Source organism: Anser anser (assembly GCF_964211835.1).
Source record: "Anser anser genome assembly, chromosome: 2".
Lineage (NCBI taxonomy): Eukaryota > Metazoa > Chordata > Aves > Anseriformes > Anatidae > Anser > Anser anser.
In genome coordinates, this window is record NC_139721.1 from 158,671,486 (window position 1) to 158,692,087 (window position 20,602).

Here is a 20,602-nt window from a genome sequence, read left to right on the forward strand (position 1 = left end):
TTGTACTTTTTTCCTTCCAACTCATCATCAGATAGATTTCCTTTTCAACAACAAAAAGTATTCAAAGCTGCAGAGAAATTATCTAGGATTCCCATATAGAAATAGTGTTTCCTACTACTGTTTATAAATATCAGGCTAAAAACAGCTTCAATTTCTGCCTGACTGGGCATAGTGATTAAGTTATGCATACTCTGAATATCAGAAGTTGTGAACATTATTTGGATATACCTTAATCTGATGGAAATCAAGTACATATTAATGGAAATAACTTTAACTTCACAATGTACCTTAATAACATGCAAATTATTACTGTATATAATAGCAATGCAAATATAAATGCAAATTTAATAGTAATGTGGTTGATCTGCTGTTTTATTAATGCTGGTGGAATAGGTGAACTGAGTCTGTGGTGTTCTTTATCACCCAAACATTATTATGAGGGTATCTGTTTTTACATCATTAACACTTCAGTCTTAAAATTGTTGGAACATTGTTTAATATTGATTCAAGGCAGTAAAGGTCATTGCAACTGAAGAAAAAAAAAAAAAGTTGTCAGAACAAATGATAGGCTGTTTGTTTGCTTCATTTGGTTTACTCATTGGGAAAGATAGCCTACTTCAATGAGCAAATAAAATCTGGATGGTGAAATACCGTACAATCATGATGGAATCATTATTGAAATAATTCTCCAGTAATAAATATTTTTCTGTAGACTTAGTTTCACCACTGTGCAAGTACACACTGAAGTCAGATGTGGAAAAAGATCACCCGTAGCATTGAAATTGAGCCCTTTGAAGGTGCTTGCTTTAGAAAGGTTGATGTTTTCCAAAGATGAGAATTGTGTCTGTGAAATTTATGAGCATTCTTATGAGATTTGTAAGGGAGGCGATTAGTGTTAGTGAAGTCTCCATATGAATTGGAAACATGCAGCATGAAAAGTCACCTAACTCATTCTTCCCCCCCTTACCTTATCCTTATTTTTGCCTGAAAAAGAATAAGAAGCATGCATGAAAATCAACATTGAATAGTGAAGTATTGTTATTATTTTTAATGCATTGTGATACTGCAAGAAGCAAAAATAATAGGATTCTTTTTATGTTTTGCAAACTAGAAAAAGCATTGTTGAGCCATTAACAAAAATAATGATATTTAATAAAACAAATTCAAGTCATATATCCTTGATTTGCCTTTGGAAGTCAGAGCCAGCAGTACACTCATAGGGCAGCATTCAACAGCTAGAAAGAAGGGCCCCATTCTCTGGCAGGCGCCTGTTGGACGATGTACACTCTGAGCTACCTTAAAGGGCTTCCTGTGGAGTCAGAGCACTGGGTGCTCATGCTTGGCTTTCAATGTCCTGCTTCAAGGTCCTGTTGTACTCCAGAATCTTTATAACCTACTGACCCGGCCAGGCAATTGAAGAACCATTCACCACTCAGCAGCTGGACCAGTTAAACGAGAACATACTTTTGGTCCACTCAGCAACTGATGCTTGAAATGGGCGAAAGAGTCCTCACAATGAGGGGTGAAAAGCAATTTTGGCTCACCATGATGCTCATAAGCTTAACTGAAATGATTCAGCACACTACCAATCAATGACCCAGCGTTTTTCTGTTCTGTTTGTTTGTTTTTAGCAAAGACTACAGGACACATGTAATTTACTTATCATCTCATTTACCAGAGTCGTGTTTAAGTGAGATTGATCCCATCTGATGTGTCAGTATACAGGCTCTTTCTGAAGTCCCTGGGTCTTTTCTGAGATTTTTGTGGGTTTTGTTTGTTTGATTGTTTTTTGAGTTCCATCATTTCTTGATGTTGTTAGGCCAGGAACTTTTTTTTTTTCTTTATTCTAAACTCGCCTATTCTTATTGTTCACTCTTAATAAATCCTTAACTGCGATGTGAAAGCAATTGCTTTTTCATCTGTCAGGGTTCAAACTAGTCCACCATATATTGACCCTTATTTCTTATACCAATTTTCAGTTTTTGCTTGTCATGTCATCCACTCCTTCCTGCTTTTTTTCTTTGTTTGTTTTGTTCTGTTTTGTTTTGTTGTTATTGTTTTGATTATTTTTGTGTGTATGTTTCTCATTGCTACACTTTGATCTCTGTTTTTATATATACTGCCTTAGACTGACCACAAACCATGCATTCTTTATTACAAAGCAAACTTCTCTTTCTAGTTCTTTGTCTGGCAACTATCTGCTCAGGTTATTTAGAGGTCTACAAGTCCCAGTGGCAACATAAATCTTGGGGAAGAAGATTAGATGTTTCTACATGATTTTAATATATTAGGAAAAAATCTTGTGTGAGCCATCAGAAGTTGTAAAGACCTTGTGAGTGACTGGAGCTAAGGAATTGTCATTAGGAAGCATCACCTTTTGCAGAATGTTTGACAGGTGTGCATATTAGTTACATCAGCTATCCCTACACTATCAGCAGTGGCTTTTTCAGAAGCCTCAGTGAAGGTCTCAGTCTTCTTCTGTCAACTTTGTTAGGTTCCATTGACTTAAGAGTGTTGTCCTGTCTGTAGGGTGACTGGATCCTGGTCTCGAGTCTTGCACAGTGTATTGTTCTCTGAGGTGTTTTTGCAATGTACAACATTAGAAATGTAGATGCCCTCCATTATCAGTTCTCACAGCCGCAGGCTGAAGTAGTGCTGTAAGATCCTGAGAAATATGCAACCTAAATTATTTAAGTTGTTTAACTGAAACAGTGAAGAACTTCTATAAAGGAGAACTCATAGCAGATATTGATAGTTGCCAAAAGACCAAAGAAAGTCTGCAAAAGATATGGGACATATTGTACAGAGAAGGATGAAGAGGTAGGGGAATGTTTAAATACAGTGTAAACTGAACACATGATGGGTGCTGATTAGACTTGTGTGCTTGTTTCTGCATGACAGATGTATGTCAGAAGATGATAATCAATAAGAGAATGGATTAAATGTACATGAAGGAGGGATCTCTTGGATTTGGGCTGCTGAATAATTAGACTTTACTGTGGACTATTTGGTCATTAAAGAAGTCTCACAGTTTATCTAGCACACTAGAGTATGTGAAGAAACTTGTCTGAAAAAAAAATTGTTGTAGAACTAAATTTTCTTGATAGTTAAAGTGGAAGGAAAATTAGAAACAGGCTCTGGAACAATCAGCTGGTGGGTGGACTACAGCAATAATGTTTGGGATTCTTTGGAGGCCATGTCTGTACACAAAACTAACCAAAGCCAAGGCACAGGTCTCAGAACTGACCTGTGATTGTCTTTATTTTCTGATAGTTAACTTGTTCAGTAGCATGGTTCTTTATCATATTTTATTATGTTTTGAAGAAAGAAACCTGGACACGGTTTGGACAGGGATGTTGAGGAGTTCTAGAAAAAGTAACCTGTTTGGAGCAGGGAAGAAAATATTAGCAATACGGTCATAAATCATTCCATATCACTTGACCTTAAACCTGGTGAACAAATCCTGAGCCTGTTTTCTCTACTGGAGTAGGAATAGCCTGAGGTATCTCAAGAGCCAGAAGCCCCTGGAAGGTGATTACAGTAAAATAAAGTGGCTAGTGGGTTTGGGGAAAAGCATATCTGGAAGGACCATCCAACACCTGGGAAACAATTTGATGTTAAAAGCAGCAGCTGATCCTCAACTAGTAAAGCTGATGTAACTAAAACAAATACTTCTCATTTCTTATGGGAGATGAGGATTTGACCTTTGATGTTTTTATGTTCTCCCTATTGTCTTAAAGTTCACTCCCTCACCTTCTTCTGCAAGTGTTGTAATTGAAAACTATACATATTTGGAAAATGTTCCTGTAGACCTTACTCATCAGAACAATTTGTCCTGACTTCAGTGGGATTGTTCATGTGAGTAAGAACTGGAGTGAATGTGCGCTTTGAAACAGTTCTGTATCTCTCTAATCTTGTTTTGTTAAATATTGTTTGATGAAGCTTACAAGTTACTTTAGCAGTTATGTACGGGAAGAAAACATTTTAAAGAGAAGACTGACTGTTCCCTTTTGGCTGTGATTTATCAGCATACTAAAATATGCATGTTTGTGAAACGGAATCTTTTCAACCACTGCCCTGTAATTTGCCGTCTTTTGTTGCATCTGTGTATTTGCCTTCTTGATAACTCCTGTTATGAGTATTTTTGAAAGCCTGTAAAAAAAAAAATCAGTGCTTTTAAGCCAAGAATTTACATAAAAAACAAAACTGTTGTATAAAAGCCTGTTTTAAATAGATAATAGCAAAGTAATGAGTCAGCGAACAGTTACTTAAGTAGCTAGAGACTTGTTATCTAACATCAGAAGAAACTCTCATTTGGGAAGATAATTGATTTTGTACTCATATAACTCTTCAGATATAAATTCTAAATCTTAATAATAACAAATGTATGTTCCTTATCATTGACAATACTGTTTAGGCTTTTAATTACAACAGCGTATATATTGGCTTCAGCTTTTTAGCAGTGTCTTTGATGTCATTTGCACCTGTGTGCCCAAAGTGAAGAACTGAGGGGCTGTACTATAGAAGCGATATCCATGAATCTGTATCTAGAAAACATATATGAATCCCCACTAGCGCATATTGTATATGTTGAACCATGATTTAAATCCCATAGAAATAAATGTAAAGGCATCAATGAGCAGAGAGAATTTCTGTGGATTATATCACTTTCCGTTTTACCATGCAAACTTCTACAAAACTTTCTAAACCTCTGGACCAGCAGTTTCCTTGAACCAAATGTCTGTATCATGGAGACAGAAACTGATCTTATATTTTTGTGTGCATATCTTTGCACACTTGTCTGCCATTCCTTGCTCCGCAGATTGCTAAGTTTACCAGAAGTGCCACAGCTGCTTAGAAAACAATAGATAAAACTGGGGATAAAATAAAGATGGTTATGCACAGTATCCAGAGAGCAGTGATTCTGTCTACTGTAAGAATGCTAGGCAGAGCTGCAGTTAGAAACAATCCACTGAAAGCAAAAAGGTATATTTTAGTTTTTAGTTTTCCTGAGCAATTTATCAAAGATAAAAAAAAAAAAAAAAAAAAAAACAAACTCTTTGGAACTTAGAATGTAACTTTCAATGACAAGCATATAGCTAGTAGCAGATATCAGTTGTAACTGAATATTAAAATCCTAGCGGTGAGAAATAGGGTTTCTTTGCTACATTAAAAAATCTAGTTACTATTTTTGACTATATTATTTACTGCTGAAGGGGCTAAAATCATTAACTGATGCTACCGCTCTAAAGCATCTGCATGCAACAGGAGGATGGTAGTTATCTCTGAATACGTTAGTGTGGGTTGAAGAAAATACTACAAGTTACTCACTCAAATTAGGTAATGCAGAAACTTCCGTGATTCATTTTATATCAGCACACATTAAGTTTCAAAACCATAGATACACACCTCTAGATATTCAAGTATATATACGTCTGCCTTAAAACATAAATACCATGAAAAATAATAGACATGAGCGTAAATAAGCATAAAATTAGCCTCAATTCTTTGCTGGAACCGACCTTGAAGACTATGGGGTGAAATAACACAAAAAAACTGATAGGACTCATGAATGGGTACATATATGGATAAAAGTATATCTAAAACTACTCACTAATCCAAAGAACTGCTATAGTAGCCCACAATTTAAATAGTGGGTAGACTATTTCAGGTCAGTAACGAGTATGAAAATTATTTATATACAGAATATTTAGGATATTTATAAATAAACATACTTTCAAACTTTCAAAAGGAGGTAAAAGGCTCAGAAAAGGCATCTTTTGAAAAAGACATTTTTTCTTCACCTGAGAATTTTTAATTTTTGGCAAGAATAACAAAACAAAACAAGTTATTGCTTTTATTATTGCTTTCTTCTAGTAGTGGAAAATATTTTACATATCTGGACTGTGAAGCTAGAAGAGGGTGCTAAAACGAAGGGAATGTTTTATATTTTTAATCCAAGAAAAGATTTTGGGCCCGGTTTATTTGCCCACACATGGGTATCTCATGTTATCTGCGATCCTGGGAAGTCTTTCTCCTGGCCTCCAGGTACTGTTCCATAAAGGTGTTCCTGTGTACTAGTTCTGACACAATTTTTTATGGGTTTATAGCTGTTCCAGAGGACAGGATTTCTTCTGGTGCTGAGCATATGGGACATGATTTTGTTTGCAGTAAGCAAACTGGATTTCATCACTTGCCTATAACTCAAGGCCAGATTCTTGCTTTAAATGTTCAAATGTTTAAATGTTCAAATGTTCAGCCAGTACTATCCTGATCTACTTCATTAGTCATATATAAAGAGTCGTCTTTAACATTTGCAGACTGTAGTTAAGGGAAGAATACATCTCCTGTCTTTCACAATTAATTCAATTAATATATATTATTTTTTTTTACTCCCAAGTTTTTCCAATGTTTTGTTCCTTTCTTTTAGGTTGGTTGTTACTTGAAGACCCCGAAATACCCAATTTGGTTGGTGTGCAGTGAAAGCCACTTCAGTGTGCTTTTTTGTTTGGAAAAGGATTTACTAGGTGACTGGAAAACAGAACGGAGATTTGATCTATATTATTATGATGGCTTGGCCAACCAGGAAGAGGAAATACGGTTAACAGTTGGTATGTACAACACAGTAACTCCGCATTTCACCTCTGATGGTGGCAACAACATCACATTAAAAAGAAGAATCCAATAGTACAAAAAATGTTGAGCAAATTTATGATGGTCTCAGGCATTAAAAATATTATTTGCGGGCCTGCTTTCTACTTTGTATAATTATTTTTGACGATTAATTTGAAATTAGAGTTCATGACGTAATTTTGAGGACAAGCTCTTGAAAGGGTTAAAAGTGAGCATATGCTTACTTATACAGATTACTAAATCTTTCAGTGGCACTGGTTTCCAAGGAGCAGACTGTGATCTGACCCATTCATACTTCCAAAGCTATAAACCATATTTAACTACTCCCATTCTCTCTCACATTTCCACATAGAATCACATGTTTTCTACAGGCAGAAAGTGCAAGTCTCCTGTTCCTGAACCTTACATGCATGTGGTAAAGTGATCAGAGAAGGTAAGGAAACATGAAATCCTTGCCCCCAACCAAGCTGCTTCAGAAAATGGCAGTAATTTGCCAACAAAGACTAGTCTCTTACCTGCCTGTAAGCATACCTAGGAACACAAACATGCAACAGATCTGACTTGTTAAACTCATTCTTTCAGGGAACCATGTCAAATTATGGGGCTCCTTTTACAGAAATGTTTCTTGAACTGGAAGACAATTGGACAAGCAGTATTCTGATGCTTAGAAGCTCCTACTCATTTCCATATTAAGATATGCTTGACCACTAAATTCATATTTGCTAATAATATCCTCCTTATCTTTTATTTTCTTTCCTCTAATATATTTATACAATCTAATGGAATTCTTTCTCCATCTTAAGGAGCCACTCTACTGTAGTCCTCTATTTAAAAATAAGCTGTCGGTGTTCCTTGTTTGCATCTACATTCTGATTCTAGGACAGGATGAATTATACATGGGTGTTGAATGTTCTAATTAAGGCCATGTGGCAAAGCTGCTAGTATGATGGGAGTGCTGGAGGCCTTTTGCCATCTCACAAGATTTAGTAATGAATGTAATAGTCTTTCTCCCTGTTATTTATCCTCTTATTTTAATTAAATTCCATGACATTCTATGGCAGTGATCACATTATATATTATCTCAACAAGTTGTTCAACCTCCACAAAATACAGTTGCCAACTGGTTCCCTCACAGAGTGTTCCAGATACATGAAGATTTATTAAAACAGATCGTACAAAAAAATAAATAAAAAAATCACTATATCTTCACTTGGAGACAATACATTGTAAATATGAACACAGTACAATCAAAACAATAATAATTACCAAAAATCCCACCACCTTTTTCATAGGCTCATAGTTTTTTGATGCATGCCTTTTAAGGTGAACTTTTTCCATGATTTATTTGGTAATTATATTGTGTCAATATGAGAGAAGTGATATTGTCGGTAGTTTTGTGCTTTGGAGGTGTCTGTAGTCTTACTAGTGTCTGATGATTCAAGAGAATTGCTATGTACTCATGACTAAGTAAAGAGGGTGTCTTCCCCTGAGGTAGGGGGATTCTTTGCAAGTGACACAGATGATGTAGAAAGTGATATAGGAAGTGATGTAGAAAAAGTGATATAAAGATGATCATAGAAGTGATATAGTTAACCATAGGACTGGAGAGATTGAGACACAATCATTGTATTCTGTTGTATTGTGTACCCTGTGGTTCTTTTCTGTCTTTTGCTCATTACTAAATCAGGGATATTTATGAAATCCAGTTGTACCCATCACTCTGAGATCCCCGGAAGAGAAAGTGCGTAGAGTTTGTATATATTTTTCTCTTTATTATTCAACCTGTTGTGGCTTAACTGTGTATTTCTACTCAAAGATTAAACTTGCATTGAGAGGTAGCTATCTTTTTCTTGTGGCTACAGCCTCTTTCAGGGATGTGTCTTGGTAAATCTTTTGTTATCTGTGACATTCTGCAAAAGGCTGTAAAATGCAAATAGTTTCTTCAGTCCAGGGAAATGCTTTCTTAGTTCTTGCTTACTTCTGGATTATTGTACAGTAATCCTTTGTTAGGTCTGGAGAAAAACTGAAATTACTTTACATCTTTAAGGTGTCATTGATCATAAATTTTAACTGTGCATACAGTACCAGGTAGAGATATCACAATGCGAAGTATGACTGGTATTTCCATCATGGAAATGTCAGCAAGCTATGACAATTAGGCAGAGGGGTAGTGTGAAGTCCTGGCTGATGCACAGCCACATCTCACTGGTGCTGGTTGGCAAGGTCATTTGCTTTTCACTGACAACAAGGGGAATTCCTCAAAGTGTAGATATTGTTTAGAATTATGAAGATTACAATCAAGGTAACATTTCAAGAAATCTTGAAGAAATTACACTAGGTGAGTAAAAACAAAAGCAAAGTAAGAGCAGAATTAGATTTTGGTAGGTAATAGCAATTGCTGCTTTGTATTAAATCATCATCAAAACTACGTGGGATTAAGACTTTGCCCTGCTCCTTGTACTCATAACCATTTACCAAAATGTAGACAAGAAATGTGAAGTTCCATTCTAAAATAGGCAGCATCTGCTGGTGAGTTCAACATGCTGTCCTTAATAAAAGATCATCATTCCTTCTTTCCATTTTGATAGAAATTTCTAACAGGCAGAGAAGGAAAACCAGCCAGCGTATCTAAATTAATCACTTTCTGCATTTTTCTCATATGCTTTTGTGTTTAAGGACTCAGTGGAGATTCTGGGATGTTTATTACAGGTCACACAGCACGTTTGTATGCTCTGCTTGGAGAAATACTACTCTTTTCTAATATATACAGTTAATGCCTACCTATATTAACATTTACAATATGTTGTCTCCAAGTGAAGATATAATGAATTTTTGTACAATCTGCTTTAGTAAATCTTCTTATATCTCATTGGAGCATACCTTGAACTCACTGTACTTTCAAAGGTATTTTCAAAATACTGCTGAATAATTGCTAAGAAAAATATAACTGGATTTCTCCAAAGATTCTTCCAGAGCCATAGCCACAATTTTCAGCCCTTCAACCAGATCATCAGACAAGAGATAGTGAGGTACTCTCTCTGACATGTAAAAGCTAGATATATCTGAGACTGGCAGAAGTGAATATAAGAGAATATAAGAGCAATTGCCAATTGCCTCCCATTCTGTCTACATCGGTCTCTCTTAATCAGCTGCATATCCTGCACCCTGCCTTGGCATTGCTAGTTGCTCACAACCTTCCCATGGGCTGGATGACAGATAGAAAAGAGAAAAAAAAAAAATACCCTGGTCTGCTGCTAGTTTAAAATGTTTTACTCCAAAACAGGAAACAGCTGAGTAGACTGACATCCAAGCTAGTCGCAGGATGTTTTCTCCCTGGGAAATTCAGCAGCTACTTTCACTGTTGACAGATCCAGTGTCTGAGACACTGACCTCTCTGTTTTCCCCGGAACAGTGCAATTGCCCTCCATCCCAGAGGAATGCTCAGAACCTGTGGTAGTTCTCTTATATCCAACACAACACTGTCTTCAAAGAATCAGGTTTGGGTTGGAAGGGACCTTAAAGTCCACCCAGTCCCAACCCCCTGCCGTGATCAGAGATACCTCCCACCAGATCAGGCTGCCCAAAGCCCCATCCAGCCTGGCCTTGAACACCTCCAGTGATGGGACAGCCACAGCTCCTCTGGGCATCATGTTCCAGTGCTTCACCACCCTCTGAGTGAAGAATGTCATCCTTATATTTAATCTAAACATACCTTCTTTCAGTTTAAAGCCATTCCCCCTTGTCCTATTACTAAACCCCCATACCGAGTCCATCCCCAGCTCTCCAGCAGCCCCCTTTAGGCCCTGGCAGGCCACTGTAAGGTCTCCCTGGAGCCTTCTCTTCTCCAGGCTGAACAACTCCAACTCCCTCAGCCTGTCTCCATAGCAGAGATGCTCCGGCCTCATGGCACTCCTCTGCACTTACTCCAACAAGTCCATGTCTTTCTTATGTTGGGGACCCCAGATCTGAACACAGTGCTCCAGGCAAGATTTCACGAGAGCAGAGGGGCAGAATCACCTTCCTCACCCTGCTGCCTGTGCTACTTTTGATGCAGCCCAGGATACAGTAGTCCATGGTCTTTTCTCAGTTTTTCAACAGTCAAGGAACAGTCTTCCTTTCAAGGGTGAAGAAATCTTAACTGAACTCGGGATTTCTTATTCAAGTGAAGGACTTCTACTGTCCTTAGCATTTTGTTGAAGAAAACTGCTTTCTTAGTAATTATGGCATTGACTGAAAAATCAAATCCTAATGACAGCTCTCTCCTACAGCATATTCTTTCATCTTCTAGTCCATGTTTTCCTTGAGACCATCTCTATATTGATAAACCAGCCGAGGTCAGATCATGGGTCTGAACACTGTCCCATGATTATCCTTACCATTAAGTAGTCAGCACAGTTTTGGACAAGTTTCTGGCCCAGACCAACAAGCACTGGGCAAAATCTGGGGACCGTTCCCAACAGCAAGTCTGCATTCAGTCACACCCTTTCAGCCTTCAGGCCACCATCACATGAACAGGCAATAGACCATGAGCTAGAAGTCTGTGCTGTCACATCCATGGGTGGGTTTCCTAGAAGCCACTGCAGTGCAGAAATAAATAGACTTATACCCCAGTCACTAATCATGTCTGCTATGTCTCTGCAGACACAACTCAGATGTTCACTGAAGATAAAGAAAATGATCTTACTCCTCCTCTTGAGCACTGCATTAGAACAAAGTAAGTGAAAACTACATTTTTTCATAGATATTTTCACTCATTGATATAAATAATATATGTAAAGATGGAGTGTGGTTAAAAGGAAATATTACAGCAGTCAATCTTGAAAAATTACTGTTTAAAAGTTAGAAAATATCACTTTTTTTTTGCATGTTATTGTACTTAGCATCAAACTGTCTAAGACATTCATTTGACTCTTAGAGGAACCTTCATTTCATCTCTAAGTTATGACTGAACCAAAGGTAGTTCAAGAGCTCAACTTGATTTCAATAGATCAAAATTTGTTTTCCTAAAAGTGATTGGTTCCTATTGTAGAGGTATAATGAGAAAAGGAGAAAATATCTTCCATCTTCATCAGTCTTTTCTGAAAAATATAATTGCACTGGGCCACTTGTACATTTTTGATTCATGAAGCTGTGCGTAATGGTCTTAGTTCTCTCAAACTGTCCATTTGTCCATGGCAGACTTTCTCAAAATCACAAATTGGACTGCTTTTGAAGTCATTCTTGATGGTTCTTAGGTCATATTTTCTTTTTAAATTCAAGGCCAGTTACTGTCATGTTAGGAATTTCATGACCATTTTAAGGTCTATGTGATATTAAATGATGGATTTTTAAAGAATTTGTCTAAGTCATACTAAAGAACATTTTCAGTTTACTGAGATATGAAATAAGCAAAATAGGGAACTTTCACTGGCTAAAAGTACCAGCTTTATATCAACTCCGCCAGCAGGACTTTGAAAGCTGTTATCTGAGTATCTTTGGAGCAAGAAGTAAAAGCCTCATTGTTAATTCTCGTAAAAGCCAAGCAGCTTCAGATTTCTCTAGTAATTTCCCTCCTCCCCCTGGCACATTATTCTGTTAAATAAATAAATAAATAAATAAACACAGCAAAACACATAAGGACAGTGACTGCCAAACAGCATGTTCATGAAGGGCTGCCATTATAAAGTTACAGAAAAGTAGAAAAGGCATCCTGTGACATGACAGCAGTGACGTTACTTCAGGCTTCATACACATAGATTGAATCGATTCTTCAGGTGAAACATAAGCATTACGAAAGACAATATATAGCCTCAGAAGCTGACACTTTGGGGTGAATAATGCATGCAACTATTTAAAGTTACACTTAGAACATTCCTGGCATTGCATCAAAGTTACACACAGTTTTGGTAATGGTGATATTTGTTTATTTTAAATTCCCTGCTTTAATCTGTTAGAGAAGTAAATTACCAGTAAATTCCAGTGTCAGTTAATTTTGTTTGTACCATTCCTAGGACTGCCTGATTTACCCTGATCAGGTAAAAAAACCCTGTCTCCTTGTTTTCAGTATTCTCCGCTTGCTTTTTGTTTTTCATGTTATATTTTATCTTTTTGTTTTAAGAACTTTTCTTCCAACAATGAAACAGTATATAAGGAAAAGTAAAAACAAATCAAACGAACCAACATTTTAACAAATTGACAGAGAGAAAAGAAATGTTTTCTATCATATGACTATGGAAAATAACAATAAAATATTTTTATTAAAGCAAGCAAAACAAACAAACAGAGCCATTATTCCTTTTGACCAAGCATTCACAATGAAGCTCATTTTCAAACCTATCTCATCAAAAAATGTAGGATAATTTATCAGACAGTGTGGAGAATTTCACAGTCTGTACAATCAGAAGTGAAATTAACCATTGTTTCCAAATTTTGACTGGAATTTTTCCTTTCTTTCACCACTTAGTTCGGTTTCAATCCATGAAAAGTTTTACCACTTGTTTACCCCATACCTGAACACCACCATCCTGTAGTGCATTGATTTATATGCCTAACATCTGTCTGCTGTTTTTTCTCTTATCCTCTCTCAATGGAAGAACTGCATATTTAAAAGATCGTTTCTGTATTTAGTTTTTTTCATTATTATTATTATCAGAGGAGACGTGTTGTTTTGCTTCTGCAGAAGGAGGCTCATGTTTTTATTCCCTGTCGTACACAATGTTGGAAAAGAGAGATTTGAGTTTAAAGCAGGTAACACTTCACATGGCTAAAACAAATAGTCACCAACAGGTATTGCTTCAACCTGCAGGCTCACAGCTAAAGAGTCAGTCCTAGTAAATGCACTTTCATTGTGGTTTTCATCCCTAGACATCTGTGGAAGTAGACAGATTCTGACCAAGAGATGTCTGGAATGTACATCCCTGGGTTGTTTGGGAGATGCCATGCAGATGTCTGATTCTGTTCTCTCCTGAATGCTCTTACATCACAGTCACGATCCTCAGCGGCTGTCTGCACTGGCGGAAATAACATCTGTTAGCTCTGCCTGAGGGGAATAAAACTTTGATCTGATATTATAATCCAAATCCAGCAATGCATTTTGTTAACCCTCTAGTGACAGCTTTCTTTTGTGGTACACATAGCTGGTTTGTATTCCTTCAAAGTGAGACATTTGGTAGCAATTTGGTAGAGAAGAAGAGAGCATGAGCATTTCATCATAAATTATTGGTATGCTCTAAAACAGTGCCAAATGATTACTACAGGAGATATTCTCTGAATGTTATTCCAGGCTGAGCATTGTTCAGGGTTTGAACCAGTTCCTCTTACATTCAATGGAAGTATTCCCGTTAACCTCTGTGACCCTTGGGTGAGGTTGTAGTTGAACCAAATTGGTGTTGTTTTCACATTGCTAATCTGATCAATTATAATTGATTCAGCAGCTAGAATGTGGGCTACATTTGAATTACATTCTAGCAGGACAGTTTGGGGAAATGATGGCACTGCATTGTCTGGTTCATTTTGTTTCTGTCTGTAAAGAAATGACTTGTTCAGCACCTGTGAATGAGCATTATTTGATACCTTTTCTTGTGCAGATTCAATAGATGAAAAAGTTTTGAAGTCATCTCCAAATGAGCAAACTGGCAAGGGCTGCTTTTCAGTCCACAAACAGCCCAAGAAAAATAGTTGGAAAATAAATGCAGGAGATAAGGCTTGTTATGAAAGTTACTTTGAGTCCTGCTTCAGAATATGTCTTGCTGTTTAAACTCTTTATTGAAAGCCTGTTTTAAAAATATCCAGTTCCTCACTGCATAGAGATTAGCAATATCTTAAGCCGTAACAGCAAAAATGTTATCAGGACATGTTAATATTTTCACAGAGTGCAGTGTGTCCTCAGAGCAGATTTCATTCAGTGTCATTTGGCCCCTGCAAATCCCTCTCAAAGCTTTAATCATCCTGGTGAGATGGAAGGTGGTGCCTTGGAAAGACTGTACACAAAGATAAAGGACAATTTGGTGGCATTACCAGAAAAATACAATGGGGACAGAAGGTGGCAATTGTACTTCCCACTTACCTTTTGTTTGTTTGTTTGTTTGTTTGTTTGTTTGTTTTTTCTTGGGAAAAGGTGATATTCTGAACCTCTGGCAGAGACAGCTTTCTGTACTGGCAAATGCCAGACTGCATCAACTGTTCCCAATCAATTATTAGTTTAAATGTGAGGCATCGCTGTTGCCTATTACTATTAAATACATTCTGCATTTTTTTTTCATTTTTTCAACAAATTAAAAAAAAAAAAAGGAAGGAAAAATTTCACAGCAGTCCAATTTTCAATGTCAGTTTACTTACACTTTCACTGGGGTTAATTGTGGACTGAAAAAAATCCCTCAGGTGGTCACTTTCTTTGAGACCTTGAGCTGAATACTGCATGGATCCAGCTCTTGGTTTTGTTTTACACTTAATTGACTTGACAAATGAAAGGACTGAGCTGTCATACCCTTGCTGACATATCCTTTCCTCTGTGACAAAAAGAATGTGGCTTGCAGACGGTCAGGTCATCGTTGTCCCCACCCCCTCACCCATTTCTTGCCACTGTGCTCCTGCTCTCTGAGACAGACTTTTTAACCAGCTCTATATATTGAACATTGGGAATGCAATAGTTTAATTCTCACATATAGACCATGAATTTGTAAATATGAGAAGTGTCAAGGGTGCTATTCATGTAATAACTCACTTCAACTTAGTGCTGTCATTGGAGACACTTATCCTGGTTTCACTAGTTCACCTCTTGGTTCACCCCCTTGTCTTCTGCCCTGCTTTGAAGACACGTTTGGTGACAAATTCAGGATTGGTACCTTCTTAGCACTCACTGTACTGGTCACATTCCTGGAGTGGGCAGCTGAGCAATAGCAGCCAATACAAAGCCAGTAATTTAAAAGATTGAAGATTTTTGTGCGTATGCCTGTGGGCTTATTTAAAAACTTTGTTCTCAGTATACATCTTCAGTGGTATTCTGATGAAATGATGAGACAGAGAAAAAGCAAAGCAACCTCATATTAATATCAAAACATTACCATTAGAGTAAGACACAGAATATTTCAAAGGAACCAAGGACAGGAGCAATGATAGCTGATAAATGTTATTATGTTGTCTTGGAATTTTACAGTCACACAACTCCTAGTCAGAAGCCCAGCTGTATAGGAACCTGCAAATTGCCTTGTAACAGCTTAGAGGATGAGCGTTCTGGTTATACATGGCTAAATCTTGTACCCAGTCTTGGGGACTGCCCATAGTCTTTGCAAAACCAAGGTTCTAGTTCTGAATCAGCTGTTGCTGAGGACTCTTTATTGCCTAGGAGAGACTGGATGAAGCATAAGGAGAGTGATCTCCAAACTTGGGCACCTAAAATTAGGGGACACATTTCCCTTTCTTTCCCTTGGAGATGTGAGTCCAAGTGGAGAAGATGTGAATCCCCAAATGAGTCCACCCCAAACTTTCTAAGTGGGTGGTTGAGAGGTGTTGGCTTACCTTTCCAATGCCCTGATTAACTTACAGATGTAAAATATTGCTTTTATTCCTAGGTGGCAAGGAGCTGTTATTGACTGGAACGGCACAGAACCAATCTTGTGACTGACCTGAGCCGCACTTTATTTGTAAAGAGAAAAAAAGGAAATGACGGAACTAGCACATTCCTATTCCCACCAATACAGGAAATAGGACAAGAGCTATGCCGTTTACAGTGAGGAAGAATGACATGTTTGTGTTCAGGCTGGAAGAGTTTCACCTCATTCACCTCATGCTTCGGATATTTTGCTTATAATATAAACAACACTTACATAAATTCTTTGTGACTGACTTTAACATACAGTTTCTGAGCGTAGACTGAATTTCCCATGCCAAATGATGGTTAGAGATGAAGCAGTGAAGTTGTCCATGTCCCCTTGAGGTCTCTTTCTGGATTCACTCTGTATCCTGCAATTGTTTCCAAAAATCTGATGAAAGAAGCTGAACCCATTTCTGTCACTGTACTTGCCTTCCCTGTGTTGCCTAGTTCTTCACCTACAACACTCCAGCACAAGTATAAAATGTCATCCAAGAAATATATATATTCACCTTGTTACCTTATATTAGTAAGTCTTATTTTGCACTGAATGTATTGGTGATCACATGGACTTTTCAGATAAAGCCAGACCCACACAAAGTTTTTGTGTTATAAAATTTGCAGTAAAGCTTGTGGTTTTCTGTTAACAGAACATACTAGTATGTTCCTTATTCTGGGTGCAATTCTGTGGTGCACAGTGCCTCACACTGATGTGGTTCATTTCCTTTCTGGACGGGAGAAAGATGTTTAAATATCTTTACTTTTATATCAGTGTAACTGCTTATACTCTAGGTTTTATTTACACCAAAGTGCTAGATAAGATTTGTGGTTTGCTTTTTCATTATTACAAGAAAACAGAAATGCTGTTAGGTTTGAAATGTAAAGAGTACCTATCTGTGATAGATACTGTTTTTCATGATTAAATAAAATGCATGTGTGAAAATGGTGTACTGTGGAGATGTACCGTGAGGTACCAAAAGATCAGTTTGTATTATGAAATGAATTCTTTATTTTGGCAACAATTTACTAAAATTGGAACAAGTTACTGAAGACTAGAAAAAATGCTTTGGAAAAAAAAATATTTGCTAGCAGAAAAGCTGCAGATAAATGATGTGTCTGGAATTATTTGTCTCTCTTAAAAGTATGTATTTCATGAGAGTTTAATACAAGACTTTTACTTGCTGATATTTATCATAGCACCTTCTTCCTAGTCAATATGAAAACTCTGAGTCCAGATAAACTAGTTGCTATTTTCAAAATCAATTTCCAACAGAAATTAAATATCCTACTGTGTGTAGCCTAGAGATATAAAACAGTCTGTACAAATACAAAAACTACACTTGATATAGATTTGGAAACTGACTTGAATATAAACTGTAACATACTACCAGAAAAGTTTAGTCTGTGAATGTACGTCTCCCCCTTTGCTTCCCATTTACATCAAGATATCTATATGCAGTAAAGCATATCAGTGTTACAGTTATTTCAATTTTATTTGATTCGGTGTAATGTAATTTGTTTGTTTTAGATCAGATAGGCAAACTTCCTTCTTCACACTTTGTGAGATGAAGATCTCCCATTCAGCCTCGAAGCCATAGACAGCATCAGATTCCTGACTCAGAGCCCAATCCTGACTCTCCTACAGGAAAATTACATTACTCCCTTCATCTCAGTGTATTTAGGGATATGTTTGTACTGTCAGCTGTAGGTGGACTCAAGACTGCCTTTAGGATGCATTCATCTAAACTTCAAGCGCACCAGTTCCTTCGTAAGACATTGCCTCAGTGAGCTTCAGTATTTCTGGGAGTTGGAGATCCCAAATATTCAAGGATCCCAGATCCAGACCCTTCACTAATATGGCTTGAAAAATCACAGACATAATGGTGGCTGAGTGTGGTGTCAGCCAGTCTACCAGCCTGTGTTAAACCTTTGCTCCTTTTGATTTTTTTTTTTTTTTATGAACTACAGTCCACACTTTGTTTCATGGTGCAAATATAGTCTGATTTTCCCAGCTGCATCACAGGGCAGCTATAAAATAAAATAAGATTTTTCACAAAATGCATTTGGACAGAAAATAGTGGAGAGATGAAAATTCCTTTCTGTATTTTTCAATCTATTAAACCTACACCATTTGCTTTAAAGCACTGCTTTAAACTATGTCAGTTTGGAGACGACCTTCCACTCCCAGATGGAAGAGCAGTGAACGAACATAAGTATTCCCCTGGGGAGGAAGGGAGCTGCCTTGTTACAGCCCTGATTTCGTCTGACTAAAATATGGATGTCTCTAGTGCAGATGTGCTTGGAGGAGCTGTTTCTCTGGGCTACCTTTACAGTTGAAACAGATAGTAAGGTGTGATTTATCTTTGCTTTTGGGCAAGAAGAATTATGCTCCAGACTAGGATTATAAACTGAGTATACCCAGAGCCCAAGGGGATTGCCTTGGATCAACTTCACCCTTAAAGATGTAAGGATTCTTCAGGGCATAACAGAGTTCAAGATTAATGAATAGACATGGAAATGGATTATATTTTTTTGCTTATCTTGAAGCATAAACGAAGATCAGAGGGAGCCCTGAACTCTGATTCTCTTTTTAAAACAGGCTGCAAAGACTTTTGAGGCTCCTTCCTCACTGGTTATGAAGAATATTTTTGTTGAATATTAATTTCGATTACAGCAGAATCCCAGTGAGCCAAATCTTTCATATTCATTATCTGTAATTATGTCCCCATATATTTGTTATGCAAAGTCTACTGTCTGCCATCTGTTTAAGATGATCTAACTCAAGATTCACCTGTGCTCTCACTCACAAAGGCAGAAATAAAACACTTGGACCAAAAACTCCACCACTGTAGGGTAATTCCACCAAGCTTGAGCACAGCATTGCTAAGTCCCTTCCACCATCTTTGCTCCTGGAGCCTACAGGCAGTACCTGCCTTCTCCATGGCTCAATGACACTGTCCTTACTAGGCAAGAGAGATGGCTTTTGAGATTTACTAAGGCATCTTTCAGTAAAGAGGAAATGTGTAACCAAAATACTCATGTAGAGCTACCTCTTCTGCAGAAACAAACAAACCAACCAACCCTAAAACTAAAACAAAACAAAAAACCAGCCAACCAAACCAAACAAAACCAAACCAAATAAACAAGAAAGAAGGAAAAAAAAAAAAAAACTGAGCATTGCCTCTCTCACTTTCTGGATCAAGAAAAAGACTCATATATTTCAGTTTGATAGCAAAACACAAGAGGTTAAGATATCACAGAGCTTTTTCAATCAAACGAACAGGCAAGACAATACAAAATGTCATATGGCAATGCAAAAACCTTTGTACAGATCTGTGCAAATTCATATCCTGTTGTAATAGTTTACATCTATTTTTTTTAATTACTTTTTCCTTTTCGTTGTTTCCCATTTTCTTTTTCATTGCCTGATAAACGTGACTTCCTGAAATGAACAAAGCAAGGAGTTGCTAATTGTACATTACTTCGCCTCTATGTATATCTTAAATTCATTCTCTTTCCTTCTGTGGTATAAAAAATGCACCCTCTGCTGAAATGTGATGCCTTAGCTAACAACAGAGATGGCATATTGTATATGCAGAATGTCTAATCAGAAGTGCTATTTTGGTAAGGTGTCATATATATCGCATTTGTGCAAAATGTATATTTAATTTTGCCTTGTACAGAATGTCTCATACAAATAAAACATTTAAAGCAAAGATAATAGTAACATCCCAGATTTCCTCTGCATTTTTTTAATAGTTCATTCGCTAGTGAAAATTAATCTGAGAGATTAGATTATAAATGTTTCATGGGCCTTATCATGTCAGTGGAATAATAACAAGAAGTTAAGCTTCCCTCTTTCTGAGTAGAACAGTAGAACAGTTGGTGCAGCAGGATGGAGTAACCCTTCCTGAGCTCACAGGATTCACACCTAGGCAGCTACTTAGTGCTTAAACCAACTAGTGTGAAGCTAGTTTAGAGCATGAGGTACTATCTGCCTCTGTGAATATGTCCACCATGTTCTGTTTGAAACCTACTCAATGCTGAGAGTGAAAACTGCAAAGATCTCATTACTGCTCATGGCTTTTTATCATCTCAGTCTCAGATGAATCACATAATTCTGATCAAAATCATGGGAGGTGTAGACAAGTAAGAGTTGTTTGGGGAAGTTTGTGGCAGGGTGGGTATGTTTACACACTGAGTAGGTTTCTTGTGTGTATGCAGGTCTACTTTAGAGTAGAAAAAGTATTTTATTATTATGATCATATATTTATTATCATGAACGAATCTCTATTATCGCTGTGTTTTTTTCCCAGGTAGCGCAAAAATGGTAACTTGAGTCTGCTGATTTTAGTTCTTCAGTTTTCTGAGGCAGATTTCTTTTTGTTTTTGTTGTTAATA

The 20,602-nt window shown here is 37.2% G+C and overlaps 1 protein-coding gene across 4 annotated transcripts in view; it reads left to right on the forward strand.

Annotated features, from left to right (window-relative positions):
* Positions 1-19,371, forward strand: part of MINDY4 (MINDY lysine 48 deubiquitinase 4) — an 84,913-nt gene extending 65,542 nt beyond the window's left edge. For 2 of the 4 annotated variants that reach the window (XM_083827621.1, XM_083827620.1), the window contains exons 16-18: positions 6,431-6,611; positions 11,275-11,347; positions 16,182-19,371. In XM_083827621.1, the coding sequence (XP_083683747.1) occupies positions 6,431-6,611; positions 11,275-11,347; positions 16,182-16,230 (303 nt within the window). In that variant the 3' untranslated portion in view covers positions 16,231-19,371. Of the gene's footprint in view, positions 1-5,877; positions 6,049-6,430; positions 6,612-6,985; positions 7,067-11,274; positions 11,348-16,181 lie in introns of those variants that run through there. The other 2 variants (XM_083827622.1, XR_014581014.1) reach the window with 2 other exon arrangements.
* The last annotated feature ends 1,231 nt before the right edge of the window (positions 19,372-20,602 follow it).